We start from the raw sequence: 16301 nt of genomic DNA, 5'->3' as shown, positions 1-16301 counted from the left end.
CATCTTCATAGGTAGTAGGGAGTAGGATGTCTTCAGATATGTTGGAGCCATTCAACCTATAGTTCATCCTATAGCTCTACTCCATAGATCAGTATCACCAACTAAGGATTCTTCCTTAAGCCAAGCAGCAATGTGGAATGTGTTACTTAATATCAGCATCAGCTGTACCCAATTTGGACTTTTATGAATATTCCTCTCTTCTTCTTCTTCCTCTTCTTCTTCTTCTTCTTCTTCTTCTTCTTCTTCTTCTTCTTCTTCTTCTTCTTCTTCCTCTTCCTCTTCCTCTTCCTCTTCCTCTTCTTCTTCTTCTCCCTTCTTCTTCCTCCTTCTTCCTTCTTCCTTCCCCCTCCCCCTCCCCCCTCCTTCTCTCTCTCTGTCTCTCTGTCTTTGTCTCTGTGTCTCTCTGTGTCTCTGTCTCTCTGTCTCTTGTGTTAGTGTGGACTCTGGTACATTGTAGATATGCTCAGGTTGGGCACATGATCTCTGTTGGGTACAAAATGAGAGACTTTGGGGCTTGGGTTTGACATGTGACTCTTGGTGGACACACTGAGGTAGACTGCAGGCTTGGATGGACACACATGCGAGGTTGGAACTCCTGAGAATTCCTGGGCAGGATTCTTGTGCCCTCACTCTATGGTGGAGCTCTTGTGAGAAAATTAGAAGGTGTTAAGCAAACAGGATAAGGAAGGGAAGGAGTTGGGAGTAAGCACAGTTTCAAGTGAAGTCCAACTCATCCTGGTCACAAAGGGATGTCAGGTCATGTTGGTTTGGTGATGGGCTGGAGCAGGCCCTGGGGACAGTTCACAGTGTAGGCTAGTGTAGCATTGCCACAGTAGGTGGGACTCCCAGAGCTGATGGTGACAGAAATCCTACACAAGGGGAAAGGCTCCAACAGCACCTACAACTAGAATGTCACACCCTTCCAGAGCCACCATACTGATGTCTGTGCTTTTACTCACAATACACCATTATTCTTGTTCTACCTAGACATGCTGTCAGACTTTTAGAGTTTCCTTATAGTTCTTTGATAATGAATGAATCCAGGCCCCTTTCCCTAGACTATGACCAGTTAGCCATGCTCCTTTGGAGTAAATTTGCTAAACTTCAGGTCTGGAATATACCCAAATGTACCTCTGTGCTAAAAGCTTGGTCTCTAGTTTGGCACTGTTAGGAGGTAGTTGATTTTTTTTAGGAAGCAGAGCCTAGTGGTTATGCAGTGGGGGAATGCTCTTGAAGGAGACTGTAGTACTATAACCTCTTATTCTTCCTCTCTTTCATGCCCCTTCCCATGAAGGATCCATTTTGCTACTCATTGTTGTCATGATGGTTGAAGCTGCTCTGCCCCAAGCCAAGAGGACCAAGTCATGGACTGGAATCTTCAAAGCCACAAGTAAAAATAACCCTTTCTCTTTATGGGTCTCTCAGGTATGTGTTACAGTAAGAAAAGATGAATAACTTAGTACCCATCCATGATTTTTGTCAAAGAACCATCATTTTATTGACTTGAGAGAGCTCTTTACATGTTCAGGGACTACACCTCCCATGCCCTTGCACCCCAGGGCATTTTCTGAATCACATGTAGTGAACGCTAGGCAAGTCTCCAGCCACTGATGTTCTGCATAGCTCTTCCTAGGTTTGGATGCCTGTAAAGTTTGGGAGAGCAGCTAATGGTTCTAGGGACAAGGAGTGGTGGTTATCTCACCTGAGGCATCATCTACTTTGGGTTCCTTGTGTTTTCTCAAGGTACTTGTCCATAGCACTCAGTTTGAGAGCTTTGACTACCATTTAGCCCTCATGCCTTCACCTCCTATTGTGCTGTGTAAGGCATAGTGTGAACAGTCAAAAGCTAGAGGCTGGGAAGGGTGGAATGGCAGGTAGCTCCAGCCTTGTGTATGTCCCAAACCACAGCCTTTAGCTAGTTCACCCCCCTCCCAAACCCCTGAGCAAGCACAGCTGTATGTATAACTGCAGAGTGGTTTGCACTAGACAGTAGCTGTAATCAGCTGGGATACTGAATGAGGGACATGGTACACACCATGCATAGGGATATCACTGCACAGTGCTCCAATGGCCAGCATCCTGGAACTCACAGGCAGTGGGTTCTGGCAGTGAGGCTTTTGCTCATTGTGTGGATTTGGGGTCAAGGTGTATTCTCCAATCATTTTCCAGAGGGCCAAGACCTGAGGAAAGTGAGGTTGTTGAGACCTGGCAGTGGCCATCGTGTGGATGGCGGTCCCCATTCTATCATGAATTATAGGGACACTGTTGTATTGTTATGGTGTTGATGACTACATGTCTTATCACAGGTGACACTAAGGATGTTGCACTAAACCAGTAGTTCTCAATCTGTGGCTCATAACCATGTTGCGGGTCAGGCAACCCTCTCACAAGTTGCAAATCAGATATGCTGAATATCAGATATTTACATCATGATTCATAACAATAACAAGTAGCAATGAAATAATTTTATGGTTGGGGGTTACCACAACATGAGGAACTGTATTAAAGGGTTTCAGCATTAGGAAGTTGAGAACCACTGCACTAAACCAAGCATAAGTAGATCCATGGAGATTTCCTTTAAGTGTGGTTTGGTATCCCAAATGTCCCCCAGTCACAGATTAAAATAGAGAACCTAGAGTCCCACTCAGAAGTGGGGTGTGTCTCTGGAAGAGGATCTTAGCCAGCTATGGTGGTGGTTGGGCTGAGAGTCTGAGTCTGGATGCAGAGGGAGCATATAGGATGCTGTTGGGAAGAGGATGGCTGGAGAAAGATGAGCACTGGGCCCTACTTAAATGAGAAAGTGCAATACAAAGTGAGTACTATACACATCACAGGCATATGGACCTGGAGCAGGGTCAGTACTGCATCTAGCACACTGGTGAGGGAGTTCTAAGAATGAACTTCATCTAGGAGAAGCAGGTGTGGAGATGCATGGGGGGATGTAGAGTGAGGTAGGGGACAGGCTGAGAGGTACTGGGATGAAAGAAAGCGTTCTCTCTAGGGGAGCTGGGCCCACCCCTTTCCCCATGTATGTATGGGCTGGTGAGTTGGATGTTGTACGTGATAACAGAGCCGAGAAACACAGGGTAGCATGGATGAGCCTGATTCCAACATATATTTCTTTTATTGTTTGTAAGGACCCATACAAGGTACTGGCTATAGACACAAAAAAACAGATGCTGACAACACCTGGATTTCTACATGGAGACACTCCTCTGAGTGGTAAACCTGATCCTTCTCAGCCACAGTACAGTCTCAAAGCCAACAGGCCTGCATTTCCATCCTGGTAGCTCATTCCAGACCCTCGTGCCAATGTCTACTTGCAGAGAATAACTAAGGTTGTCTCTCTCAGACAGACACATAGTGCCATTTCTATGGGACACAGGCTAGGCCAAAGTTCTTATTCATTAGCTCTAGGAAAATCATGACATCCCCTTTTCTCTCCAGGGGCTAAAGCCAGCTCTGGGGGAGGGGAAGGGGAGGTGATTCTTGGCCTATCTTCTTCTTATGCTAATTACTCTTCAGCAAATGGATTTGAACAAACTAACCTTGCATTTTGAGAATAATTTTGATTCACACATAAATATAGCTTTTAAAAGCCATTTATAACATGGATAATGTCCATGGATGTGACAGGAGCCAGTGGGAAATCAAACCCAAGAGTGGGTGTCTTTCCCCAAAGACCAGGCAGGGTTCCAGGCCAAGAATATGATCTTCAGGTTGTCTTGAGACTGTGCTCAGCAGGTGTCCAGGAGGTGAGGACACACTGACTATGAGGAGTACACTTTGTCTGTGGCCTACAAGTCCATACTAAAGTGCCTGTAAGCTGACCAGGCCTTCCAGGGGCCAGGAGTAGGGCTTGTCTCCCAACGTTATTTCACGAATTTTATTTATCTCAGCTATAAAGGAAAATGCATAATCTCTGGTCACCTGCACTAAGTCCCTTGTCCTCCGTGGCTCAGAACAGACCCTGGGTATGTGTCATGTGTGAACAAGATGCTAAGGTCATGGTGTCTGCTCAGAGCCAAGCACCAGGAAAGGACATGGCATGAATTAACTGTCTTTTCTAACCAACAGCAAAATACATTGTAAATTTAAGCAAAAGAAATATCCAGGCAACTACCGTAAGCACAGTATATATTCTGGCACAGTGTATATATACAGGTACCAAGGTCCCTCTCCTAAAATGCAGGAAACAGTATGACCTGTTCTCCTAGGGTGACCACAGATGGGGGAGTCAGCCTTACAGGGACAGGATACCAGCTAGTGGTTTCCCATTCAGAAGGGACAGGGACATGGTTGACCTCACTGTGGAGGTGTGTGTTTTTACAGCCACACAGACAGAGGCTTCTTTGTGGCTTGGATTGGGTGTGAACAGTCAGAGAGACCATGCTTCGATTATTTTTCCATACGGCAAAGGGGAAGCGTGGAAGTGGCCCTCCTTTCTTTCTTGATGCGTGGGTTTCCTTTTGTGAACTCCCTGTCCTTGCTGTTGTGAGGTGGCCCAGCTGGGGGCTGTCTCCTTCCACTTTACACCAACAGCCAGTGGCGCAGCTGGAAAGAAATCATCATTTGTTTACAAGTGAGAAGCAGACTTAGAATCCTGGCTTATGGGCCACTGATTCTATGATGAAATCAGGATCGACTCAGTAGGTGGTACCCCTCGCCCATGAAGGAGCTTACCAATGATAGATACCACTCTTGAGGGGCACCAAGGGCTAATGACCCAATGGAAACTTTTAAGTACTTGAATTACTTGATGAAGAAGGGACCTGGAAACTAGCTGGAGTGACTAATGTCTGTAATCACAGTGCTCAGGAGGCTAGCAGGAGGATTGCTACGGGTTTGAGGCCAAGCCTTGTGGAGCCCAGTTGCTTAGAAGGCCAGAGTTCTTTCTGGCCAGCATATCTGTGATCGGTAGGTGAGGTGAGATATGCAGAACATCTTTAGATCCAGGGCTGGCTCCATATTATCCTCCTACTGATTTGTGAGTGGTCCAGAAGCATCCTTCTGTTCTGTATGCTGAAACTCTCTTGGGTCCCTCCCCAGGAATGCTGGACTCTGAAGCCTGTATTCCCAGGTGTGATCCGGGAACAAGTAGGGAGCAGCACCTGGGTGGCTCAGGGATAGAAAGCAGCAGCCTGCTGTTCTGCTGCTTGCTTGCTTATTTCTGAGCATGAGGCATTTGTTGACACCGACTGGTGAGATCTGTGCTGCTGAACGTTTTCAAAACAATACTCACAATACCATTGTCTGGTTCAAACACTGAACCAGAGATAGAAGAGAGGCCATGGCCATTGCCTCCACGTGACCCTCTTTGTTTCCTCTCAAGTGGCTCTTTGGGGCTTTATATGAAAAAGCTTTTTAAGACATGCCACAGCAGGGCTTAGGGTGGGCATAGCCTAAGGCAGTCAGTCTGTACGTAAGGCTGCCACAGGCACTGGCCAAGTGTGACATGGGGCCCAGGGAAGAAGCAGAATTCTGGTTGAAGGTATACAGAGAAGGTACAGAACCTAGAATTCTATCCAATTACAGCAGCTATGAGGACAACCCTACCTGTTCTGTCCTTGTCACTAATAGACACTGATGATTAGGTGATACTTTCAAGAGAAAGAAGGCTGCAGGGTAACTTATATTTCAAAAACTGGGAACACAGAGCTCTGAGCAAGGATTGTCAAGAACTGGAACCTAGAACCCAGAGCCTAGAGTTCAGAGTCCAGGACCAGAGATATTGCAATTGGCAGAGTATAACACAGATATGTGTGGGGTGCTAGAAAAAGTGACAGTGTGGGTCTAAAGATGTATGTTTCAGTGGACATGATGAGACTCGAAATGTAGCTATTAGACGAGTGGATATGGTGAGGGAGACGGGTAAATTATGGGCTGTTCACATAATATACTATTACTGAGCAGGCAAAATGGATGGACTAGAGCCACACTCATATTTCTGATCAAAGGGAAATAACAAGGCTGAATTTACTCTACCATCTGAAACAGCCCCAGTTAAGCACCATGTGTGTCCACGGCGTTTGCAAGACACTGGACATCAGGTGGTCATGGTTCAGTGATACTCCAAGGAGAGTGAATGAGGCAGCCACACGGCCTGCTGCTTTGAGGGCCCAGAGAACTCCCTGGAATTCAAGGACCCATGTGGCTCTAGCTTGCAGGACCGGAGCAGAAGAGACCAGCCGAAGAGTTGGGCTGAGTCTTGAGCACCATGTGTGATACCCAGAAGAGCTTTGTGAGAGACAGGGTATGGGAAGTGGCACCGAGGGGCCTGTGGGCTGGGACAGTGCCTGGCCCTGTTGGAAACCCACCTTACTCAAACTGCAACAGAGAGGCAGATCTAAAGCGATGCCTCTTGGGACCCACCCAACAGATCTAAAAAGATCCAAGGAGCTCCAAGAATATTTAAAGGTACTGAAAAAAATCCAGCCGGGTGTGGTGACACATTCCTTAAATACCAACACTCTGAAGGCTGTAGCAGGTGTGTCTGTGAGTTAGAGGCTAGCCTGGTCTGCATAGTAAGTTCCAGACCAGCCAGAGTTACACAGTGAAACCCTGTCTAAAATAAAAACAATTTTAAAAATCCAATATATAGGGGCTAGGAGAGGGCCTGGTTGGTAAAGTAGTTGCTTTGCTAACATGAACACCTGAGTTCAACACCAGGAAATTTGTGTGGAAATCATGGTGGCTTGTGCATATAATCTTAATGTTAGGGATGGAGAACCAGATGGATCCCTAGGGTTTGCATTAGCAAGCCTAGCCTACTTGGTGAGCTTCAGGTTAATGAGAGACCCTGTCTCAAATGAAGTAGATGGCATTCTACTTCTGTGAAAACTACTACTGAGGATGACACTCAAAATACCCTAGGGTGTTCTTCCAGCCTCCTCAGGCACAGGCACACACACGCGCGCGTGTGCACACACACACATACAAACACACACAGGCACATATGCATGCACACCGGCATGCACACATACAGGCATGCACTGCCTCACACTCCAACATGCACCTGCAGATGTTAAAAAATATCCAGGATGCAATAAGGGAAAAAAAGCCATGTGCTTTGGCTATGATTAGGCTTTATCAGACACAAAAGGCAAGATTTAAAAACAAAGCCCCTGTGAGCAAATCCGGTCACCTGATATTGACTTCCAACTGACAGAAAGGTTCTCAGATGAATTCACTGTGTTTGTTCAAAGAGTTAAGAGAAGACATAGAAGATACAAAAAGACTAAAAATGGACCTTAGAAGAAGAAACCGTGACAGGCAAAAGTGGTAAATACTCTCCGTACAGGCTCACAGAAAAACATTGATTGACTTTAAACACGAATGGCTGAATCAATAAAGGCAAAGGAAGTTCCCATCGATTCAGTAAGCACAGAAGCATGGGCTGGGAGATGCATCAGAAAGCAGCCAAAAGATATATAGCAAGAATGCAGGGAGGGAGCAGGTAGTGTACAGACAGGGACCAGAGCCACTGTGCAGTGGTGTCCCTCAAGTCCAAATTTTAAAAATTTCTAAATGTAGATAAGAGTGCCACAGGACCCAGACATATACTCCAGAGCCCAGAGGCAATTCAGTAGAGCAAAGGACCAGTTGTACTTGTTTTTGTTTGTTTTGAGAAAAGGTTTCTTTGTGTAGACTTGGCCATCCTACTAGAACTAGCTCTGTAGACAGGGTTGGCTTTGAACTCACAGAGATCTGTTTGCTTCTGCCTCCTGAGTGCTGGGATTAAAGGTATGTGCCACCACTGCCCACTGCAGAGGAGAATTTTTAAATTCCGTGTTTTAATTTTTAAAAGCTGTGAAGGGCCCTTAGGACTAGGTGTCTGAGAGCTTTCAGAGACACAGGCAACATGAAAGAGATTATATATATATATCTTCTACTTCTGTGAAAAATACTTCTGAGGTCTTAGGGCCACTAAGAAGGTGAAAGGGATGGTTTCACACAAGCTACAGACACCAGATGTAGCTACATTCACCATCAAAGGGGATCCTCAGACTAAAAAAAAGCATTGTCGGGGGAGGGGAGAAGGCTTTCAACAGGTGTCACACACTTGTCACCTGCCTGTGTGACAAAGGAACTCACCTGGCTCTCAAAGGAGAGAGGAAAAGAGTGAGACCGGGGGCCTGAGGGACCCTATTCTCATTGGAGCCTCCTCAGCCTGACTGCTTCCACCATAGACATCTGACCAGGCTAGACTACACTCACTCAGCTGGGTCTCTCCGCCCTCAGGGACCCTGATGGACATCTGACCAGCTCCAAACTTTCTTTCATAAGCCTTTCCCCTATGAACCACAGCCCACCTGGATGTTCCTGAAGCTTCACCAGTCCTTCTGCCTCATGAAACTTTTCTTTTCTCCAGTCATAGAGAGCTTTGATCCTAGGGACTCTCACATTTGCCCCAACAGGGCTCTTTCCCTCATGCAGGCATCCCTGCCAATGTCACCTTGGCTGTTCATCTCCATGGATCTTTTCTACTTGCTGGCTGCCCTGCTCACAATCTAGGGCTTCTGGGTGGCTTGGGCCAGCACCAATGATCTACTTGTGTGACGAATGCTTTTATGCACACAGCTTCTTGGTCTTCTGGGGACTGTTAGAGCAGCTGTAGGGTGAGGATACTATTCAAACCCTTCTGAATCCCCTCCTGAAGGGTTACACAGGATGTCAGACTCACCGTGAATTGGCGCACCTCCCCTCTGTCCACTAGCTGGTGGTCTTTCTCAGGTGTGATGGCATAGGCTAGTTTCTAAGAGAGAACAGGGTTGTTGGTATAGCATGGGGCTTGGGTTTGCACAAACCAGCCATCAGCCATGATTATACACACACACACACACGTGCATGCGCGTGCACACACACACACACACACACACACACACACACACACACACAAAACTCTCCAGGAGGAGTCAGGCTCAGGAGCCATAGCCTCAGGTTCTTACCTGAGAGCAAACCAGTGATGCTCTGATGTACAGTGTGCAGTGCTAGCTGAGGTCTCTATCCCTCAGTGGCTGCATGCAGGCCCCCTCAGGGCCTGTCATTTGGCCCCTGTAGGAAATGTTGCTCCCTCCTACTAATCTGTTCTTGGAGCCCAGATGTTACCCTGGCCTCCAGAATAGACTTCAGGTTCCAGGGTTGTCTTTGATCCCCATTTGGACATGATGGCAGCCCCATTCCTTCTAAGAGCTTGGCAGCAGAGGGGCTGTGCCCTGGCCACACACTCTGATGTCTGTTCTAGACCCAGTCTGGCCTGACCGACAGAGGAACAGAATATAGCTGTTCTCTGAGTGACAGCCCGTGAGATGAGAAACCTGCTGCAGTCTCCAACACCAAGGGACACTGTGGCTCCAAGGTGGAGTCCTTGGGCTCCACAGGTACAATGGGATTTGCTGCACAATCCAATAAAACTGCTTAATGGAGCCCCTGGGACTCGGGTATGGGATTGCATCTGGGAATCGGTCTACTCACAATCACATTCACAGAAGTTCCTATCTCTTTCAGGAAGTGTAGCCAGGGGGTCAAACAGGACATCTGAGTATAGACTGGCATCACACAGACACATAGATGCAGAGAGGTAATTCATACAGATAATGGCATGCCTGAGCACACAGAGACAAATGGGCATTCATAGCCACAGATGTGATGTACACACATACACACAGACATGTGTGGTCACACCAGCATACAAAACACAAACATGGCATACACATATGCAACCCATCTTTCCATTGAATCATCCCATCATCCCCTCATGATCCCAGCTCCAGCCTCCTGCTGGCTGATGTGGTCCAGGGATGGAGATACCACCTGAACCATTAGAATCATGAGCCCCTTGAAATACCCACCTCTCGGAAGGACCCTGGCAGGCTGCAGAACTTATAGGTGGCATAAATGGGCACCATGGCCATGGAGGATGTGGCAATGATCCAGCCCAGGGCATTGGCCCAGTCTGGGAAGATGTAGGCTCCATAGTGTGGGGGCCTGAAGGTCACAATGCTGACCACGACCACATACTGAAATAAACAGGCACAGAGGTCAGACAGTTTTTTTTCTGGTACGTATGAAGGCAGACCAGAAAATCAGCAAGCTTTTTTACAGAATGTCTCCTAACCACACAAGTGCCAACCCAAGCCAGACCACCTGGGCCTGGCCTGAGCAGTACAGTATCTTTCTGAGGCACCAATGGCACATCTACACACATGTTGTATAACTACACATGTGTTTCATACCTACACAGAAGTGTACTTACATGTACTGCACACCAATACATGCAGTATGTATTTACACTCTATGTTTGCATGTGTACAGTGTACCTAAACATGTGCTTCATACTATGTGTACTTTGCACATGATTGGCATGAAACATGTTCTCTGTATCTGAGCATGACAGCCCTTCCTAAATGTAGGAAGTCTAGTGGATGTGGGTTAGGATGTATTTTCGGGTGTAAATCCTCACCTGTTGCATATATTTTTCAGGGTCAGCAAAGTTTACTGTCCAAATATATTATCTTGGAAAATACTCTTGGACACACATACTTGTCTCATACTTGTTTTTGGTTTCAATAGATGACACATTTCTTAGAAAGCACTGTGCCTGCCAAAGCTGCACTCTTACATGTAAATTGATTTCGATCTGGTCAATTTGTTTGGGAGTGTTATCTGCTGGAGAAGTCACATAATCACATGCCTGCAGTGTTCACTTGTCTGCTGTGGCCAGATGGTGACCCAGAGAAACATGAAGTAACATCTTTTTCTTTTCTGCTAAGGTTTTAGCTACCTATGGGATGGGTTTAAAAATTAGGCTTAAAATTGCATAAATCATGCTTCCGTAAAGTTGGTGGAATGAACTGGGTAGCATAATTTCAAGGTTTTACCTAATACTTTGCAAAGCAAATGTATAATGAAGTTCAAAAGTCTCGTAAGATCAAGGTCAGCTCTTTCATGTTGGGGAGCGAGCTTGTCAACAGGGAGAAGTCAGAGATGGATAGCTTAAAAAAAAAAAAAGGATCAACTGTTTTATTCAGAGATGAGAGGCCAGTGCTGTATGGTTTCCCAGGTAGGTCCCCCTGGCCACTGATACTGGCTGTATTCTACATATGATCACCGAGTGCAAGAGCTTCCCTCAGGATGCAGAGGTCTGTAGGCTGGCTTGTGTAGCTACACACACCAGTTGGATCTAAGTCACTGATGTCTAATGCATGGAGCCAGGCGAACTCTCTGGAATCCTTCTCAGTGGTCACAAGACATTGGGAGAGATTCAAGGGCAGGCAGGGTCAGAAGGTTTTAGGCTCCACAATCCTTACCAGAAGGAAGCAGGGGCTGACTAGCTTCCAGCATAGCCGCCAGTACAGGTTCGGTCGCTGCCCCGTCATCTGCTTGATATCATCACTGAATTGCTGGACACCTGGGGGAGTGGGAGAGGTGGCTGTGGGACCAGTCATATAACTGGATGTGTAAGCCCTTCTTGACCCATCCCTCATCCCTGAGAGCCCACAACGCTGTTCTACTTAGCCATGCACTGATTGGCTCTGATGATGCTTTAGAGAGGCTGGCGGTCTGCTGGGTGAGTTGAGGGCCCAACAATCTTCAACCCTACCCTGCTTCAACTCCTTCTCTGGGTCCCACACCCCCCTACCTTCTTCTGCAAGCAGTAATTTCCAACCTGTGAAACACTGTGTCAAGCACATCTAACACAAAGCTTGCTATTTTGCGGGTCATCCCGGGGGCTGCATCACTACCTTCCATCTCCAGGGTTTTCTCCTCTTCAGCAACTGAGACTCTGTCCATTCAACTCCAGTTCCAAACCCAACCCTTAGCATTCCACTCTCTGTCTCTTGGCACTTGGACCCTTGAGGGATCATACATAGGTGATATCACAGTATATGTCCTCTGGGGACTTGCTTGCTTCAGTTAGTACATGCATCCATGTTTGGAGCATGTTTCAAAAATCTCTTCATTTTTAAAGGCTGAATATTCCCCTCTCTCTCTCTCTCTCTCTCTCTCTCTCTCTCTCTCTCTCTCTCTCTCTCTCTCTCTGTGTGTGTGTGTGTGTGTGTGTGTGTGTGTGAGAGAGAGAGAGAGAGAGAGAGAGAGAGGGAGAGGGGGAAGGGGAGGGGAGAGGGAGAAGGAGAGAGAGAAGGAGAGGGAGAGGGAGAGAGGGGATAAAGATTTTAATTTAAAGCTATTTTTAGATACTTAATAACTGGAATTTTTCTTAGCAATTTTTTCTTTCAGCAATACCTTCACCCATTTCTGACCTGGTCTCTGGCTTGTGGGCTCATCAGAAAAAGTCTCTGACTAGAGCTCCAATTGTGGTCTCCTGGTTAGAGCTCCATACCTCAGCCAAACTCATGAGGTCCCTAGGACCCTGTAGCTCAGCTCCCACTTCCAGTTAGCTCCTAGGAAGCCTGTGATCAGCTTCAGATGCCCCCAGGGACACATAAATGGCTAATGGGCTATTCACACAGAAGGACCTATGGTTCTAACTTATGCACAAGCAGCTTGGCTGGTCTTGTCCAGAAGGTACATGTGAGGAACACCTGTGGGGAGCAGTCATGCTTTGACATCCCTCTCACAGACCAATTGAATTATCTGATTAAGGTCCCTATAAATGAGAGGTAGGCAGTCCTCTGTCCAGATAGAGCTGAATGTATTCTGTGCTTGGCTAGCTGGATGGGGCAGTTACCTTTTGCCAGTGGCTGTAAAGGGTCTAGCACCCCAATCAGCCTTGTTCTCCTGCCAACACAGCCTCTCTGACCACAACCTGGCTTCCCAGGCAGTCACTTGACTGATCTTCTCCACCCAGTAGACAGGTCCTGGTCACCCACCCTGTGATGCCATGAAAGACATAACTTAAACCTCTGGATTCCAAATGCCTCTTTTCAAAGTGGTTTTGCCAGAGAGCAAGCCAGAAGACACTAGCCAAGCTATCACACTGATGCCACAGTGCTGGGTCTGACCACCAAGACTTACCATAGAACCAGGCCACCCCAATGGCTTCAATGAGCACGCCAAAGAGGATAGATGTGCCAGCTGCAAAGTGGTCCAGCAGTGTGAAGACATAGATACCACCCTGGAAGAGAGGGGATCTTAATGAGCTGCAGCAGCTCCACCATCAAAATATCTTTCCCAAAAGGCAACCCACTCAGTGGGTTCACTGTGGAGATATATCTTATCTACCTCTATAAAGTTTGATTTGAGTCATGGATTCACACACAACTTCTTAGAGACACATCCATTACAATAAAAATATAAACCACATCTCCCCCACTTTCCTTTCCCAGGCTCCAGATAAGAAGGGTCAGAAACACTCAAATGCCAAGCTTGGTAGAGTTTCCTGTGAAGAGGTGGTCAAGACTCCACAAACAGGACTCTGCCACTTTCCAGGCCCCCTTCATATCCAGGAAGACAGCTTTAGCTGCAGGTGCATCCCAAACGATGCCTGGGTACTGAATTATCTCTGAGACCAGGTTCCAGACCCATGGCTGCCTTTCCTGTGACTACAGGGAAGTAGGTTTACATGAGGGAGAGGATGAGGCTTCTTAGAAATAATGCAGTGTGTCTGTTCCCATGGTACCAGCTGTTCTGCCAGGCACCAGGGCTGGCATATGACAGGAGCAGGAAACTACATACGTTGGTGACGCAGAAGAGAGACAGCAGGAAAGTAGCCAGGACAATGCCAAGAGTGAAGAGCTCTCGATGCCGATGTAGCAGCTGGAACTCATCGACAAGCCCAGTGATCACAGACTCCATGCCCCCCATCTGTGGGACACAGAGAATAGTGGCTGACACTACCCTCCCAGGGCCTGACTTCTCATATAGTGAGTGTACACTCAAGGTGGTGTGAAGAAGGGAGTGTACATCAGACTTGGGGTAAGATGAGGAAGGAGCCCTTACTGAAGCTCCCCTAGCGACACAAGCCTCAGAAAGAGTCCAGGGATGGCAACCACAGTCACCTCGAAGTCACTGGGCCTATGAAGTGCCAACTGGCTGAAAGTCTTATGAGAATGATAGTGCATGCATGACCAAAGCAAAACATCTGTCTCATGAGTACAGCCCCAGGCTGGGCATTGGATATGTCCCCAAGTTGCACCACAATGGGGCTAGCCAGGTAGGGCCTGTGTTCTGTAAGCAATGCTCATGAGATGTATCTTCTAGGATACAAGATAAGAAACCCATTAGCTACAAGCTGGGTGAAAGATGAAGGTGGGACTGTGCTATGACATCTGTGTTCTTGGGAAGAGGGATTCTTGGTTCTGGCTTTCCACAAAGCTTACAATTGCTGAGCTGTGTCAGGGTGGGTAAATGGCATGGAGCAGCCAAAAGGTGCCACCAGCCAATTCTGATATTAGGGATCAGTAAATAATCTTGAGAAGTTATTGGGGCAGAAGGAGTCTAAGAATGCTCATGGCTCCAGCCTCTTTAAGGTCGGACACCAGGGGGGCTGAAAACAGAGTTTCCAAGGCTCAGACCAGGCTACAGCGAACTTCCATCTATCCTAAAGGAGTTTGGAGGTCAGGAAAGGCCTTTTTGTGCACCACTGGGGCCAATCACTGTCATTCTGAGCCAAACCTTTGGCTACTGGAGCTCTGCTCTGTGTGTGTGTTCAGACTCTGATACTGGATTAGGAAGAAAAAGGGTAAGTTACATTCTCATCACTAACACTCAGGTCCAGAGAGGGTCTCTAGTGCTCATGGGTGTGTTTAAACCTCATTTGCAGGCTCTGTGTTAAGCACATGAAGTTTGAGGGACTGTTTGGGGCCATACCTACCCCCATAGGAACAGGCCAACAGTGAGGTACAGCTATGAAGCCTTGGGACATGCACTACTCACAGCACTGTCGATACCCAGAGTGAGCAGCATGAGGAAGAAGACAGCAGCCCAGGCCGAAGACAGTGGGAGTGTGGCGATTGCCTCGGGGTAGATGATGAAGATCAACCCAGGTCCTACAGGCAGAAACCCTCATCACCGCCACAAGCTTGCTCCTTGCTTCCCCACTCGGCAGGCACACCAGGAGCTCACCACTGCCACAAGTTTGCCTCCCAGTTCCCTATGTATCAGTGTCACTGTTTGCTTTGTGTTGCTGCCCCCACCACCCTTGGCCACTCAGGTGAGCCGATGCCTGAAGTGCTCAGATCTCTTGGAACCCCTCTCCCCCACACTGCTTTCCTCCTAGTTTTCCTCAAGGGTCCTCCTTTCTGAGAATTTAGCAGCCACTGGCTGATGTGCCCCAGGTCACCTGAGAGAGCCACTGCTCAACCAGCTTGCACCCTTGTTCCCCGACTCACTTATGCCCATGGCAATGGGAAGAATAAAATAAAATCATGAATCAGAGAAAGGGATCATCAGCAGGCACTTCTGCCTCAAACAGTCCTGATGTCTTTCCAGTTAGTTTTTCTGTTCAGATCATATTCCACACATGCATTAACACACACACACACACACACACACACACACACAAATGCAGGACACACAAGTTCATGTATATATACTTATACTCACATGTACAGACATACCGTACAGGCAAGAACATGTAGCAAGGGCACATATATGCACAAGCATGCACACAAATGCACACTTTCTCCAGGTGATTCTCTTTTATATGAACCACTACATTTAGGGTGTGCTCCTGACTTTACCCTCCTGGAATATGACAAGACCCCTCCCTTCCCTCTGAAGTTGGCAGCCAGCAGCTTTTCTGACTATGCAATGTAGCATACAGTGTCACCCTCAAGTGACTCTTTCCTAGATAAGTGGGACTTTGGTGACCCTTTGGCCCTGCAGCAGGGAGCCTGGATATTTAGTTGAGAATTCATCTACTGGGTTCCTGAGGGGTTCAGAAGGGTAGAGCATACCATCAATCCCCAGAGGACTCAGAAAGAAGTCAAGAAATGGCTACAGCCTTAAGCCACCAAGACACTGGTCACTGGAGCACAACCCACAGTCCTGGGTGACATAAGGACTGAGGCTGGAAGGTCTGATACTCTCTTCTTCAAGAACCAAGGAAACAATCGAAGTGGACCTCAGCGTGGTCCTCAGGGCACAGGTGATATAGCCCATGGATCTCTACATTCCCCTCCTTGTACCTGATACTCAGAAGTGATCGGCCAATGGTGATGTCAACCATGGCAAGGTGTCCCTGATTCTAAGGGCAGCAGCCCAGTAGGAGAGAGATCCAGGGGTGGCAGATGGAAACACAGGGTGGGTAACCCACCACTCAGTAGATCAGTCTCTAGAGAGAAATGATGTCTTTGTCACCAAAGATAGACTACAGGATAAGCCTGAAGGCAGGGGAG

The 16301-nt window shown here is 47.4% G+C and overlaps 1 protein-coding gene across 1 annotated transcript in view; it reads right to left on the bottom strand.

The window, feature by feature from the left end:
• Positions 1-4461: 4461 nt before the first annotated feature.
• The window catches only part of Slc6a3 (solute carrier family 6 member 3), a 37581-nt gene continuing 25741 nt past the window's right edge, over positions 4462-16301 (bottom strand). The window contains exons 8-14 of the mRNA XM_028782746.1: positions 14839-14951; positions 13639-13767; positions 12979-13078; positions 11310-11410; positions 9852-10019; positions 8684-8755; positions 4462-4554 (exon numbers count right to left, since the gene is read on the bottom strand). Coding sequence (XP_028638579.1) covers positions 4531-4554; positions 8684-8755; positions 9852-10019; positions 11310-11410; positions 12979-13078; positions 13639-13767; positions 14839-14951 — 707 coding nt within the window. The 3' untranslated portion in view covers positions 4462-4530. The remainder of the gene's footprint in view (positions 4555-8683; positions 8756-9851; positions 10020-11309; positions 11411-12978; positions 13079-13638; positions 13768-14838; positions 14952-16301) is intronic.

Source organism: Grammomys surdaster, unplaced genomic scaffold (genome assembly GCF_004785775.1).
Source record: "Grammomys surdaster isolate TR1022 unplaced genomic scaffold, NIH_TR_1.0 843, whole genome shotgun sequence".
Classification (NCBI taxonomy): domain Eukaryota; kingdom Metazoa; phylum Chordata; class Mammalia; order Rodentia; family Muridae; genus Grammomys; species Grammomys surdaster.
The sequence above is the reverse complement of the archived record's forward strand: the minus strand, read 5'-3'. Positions and strand labels throughout refer to the sequence as shown.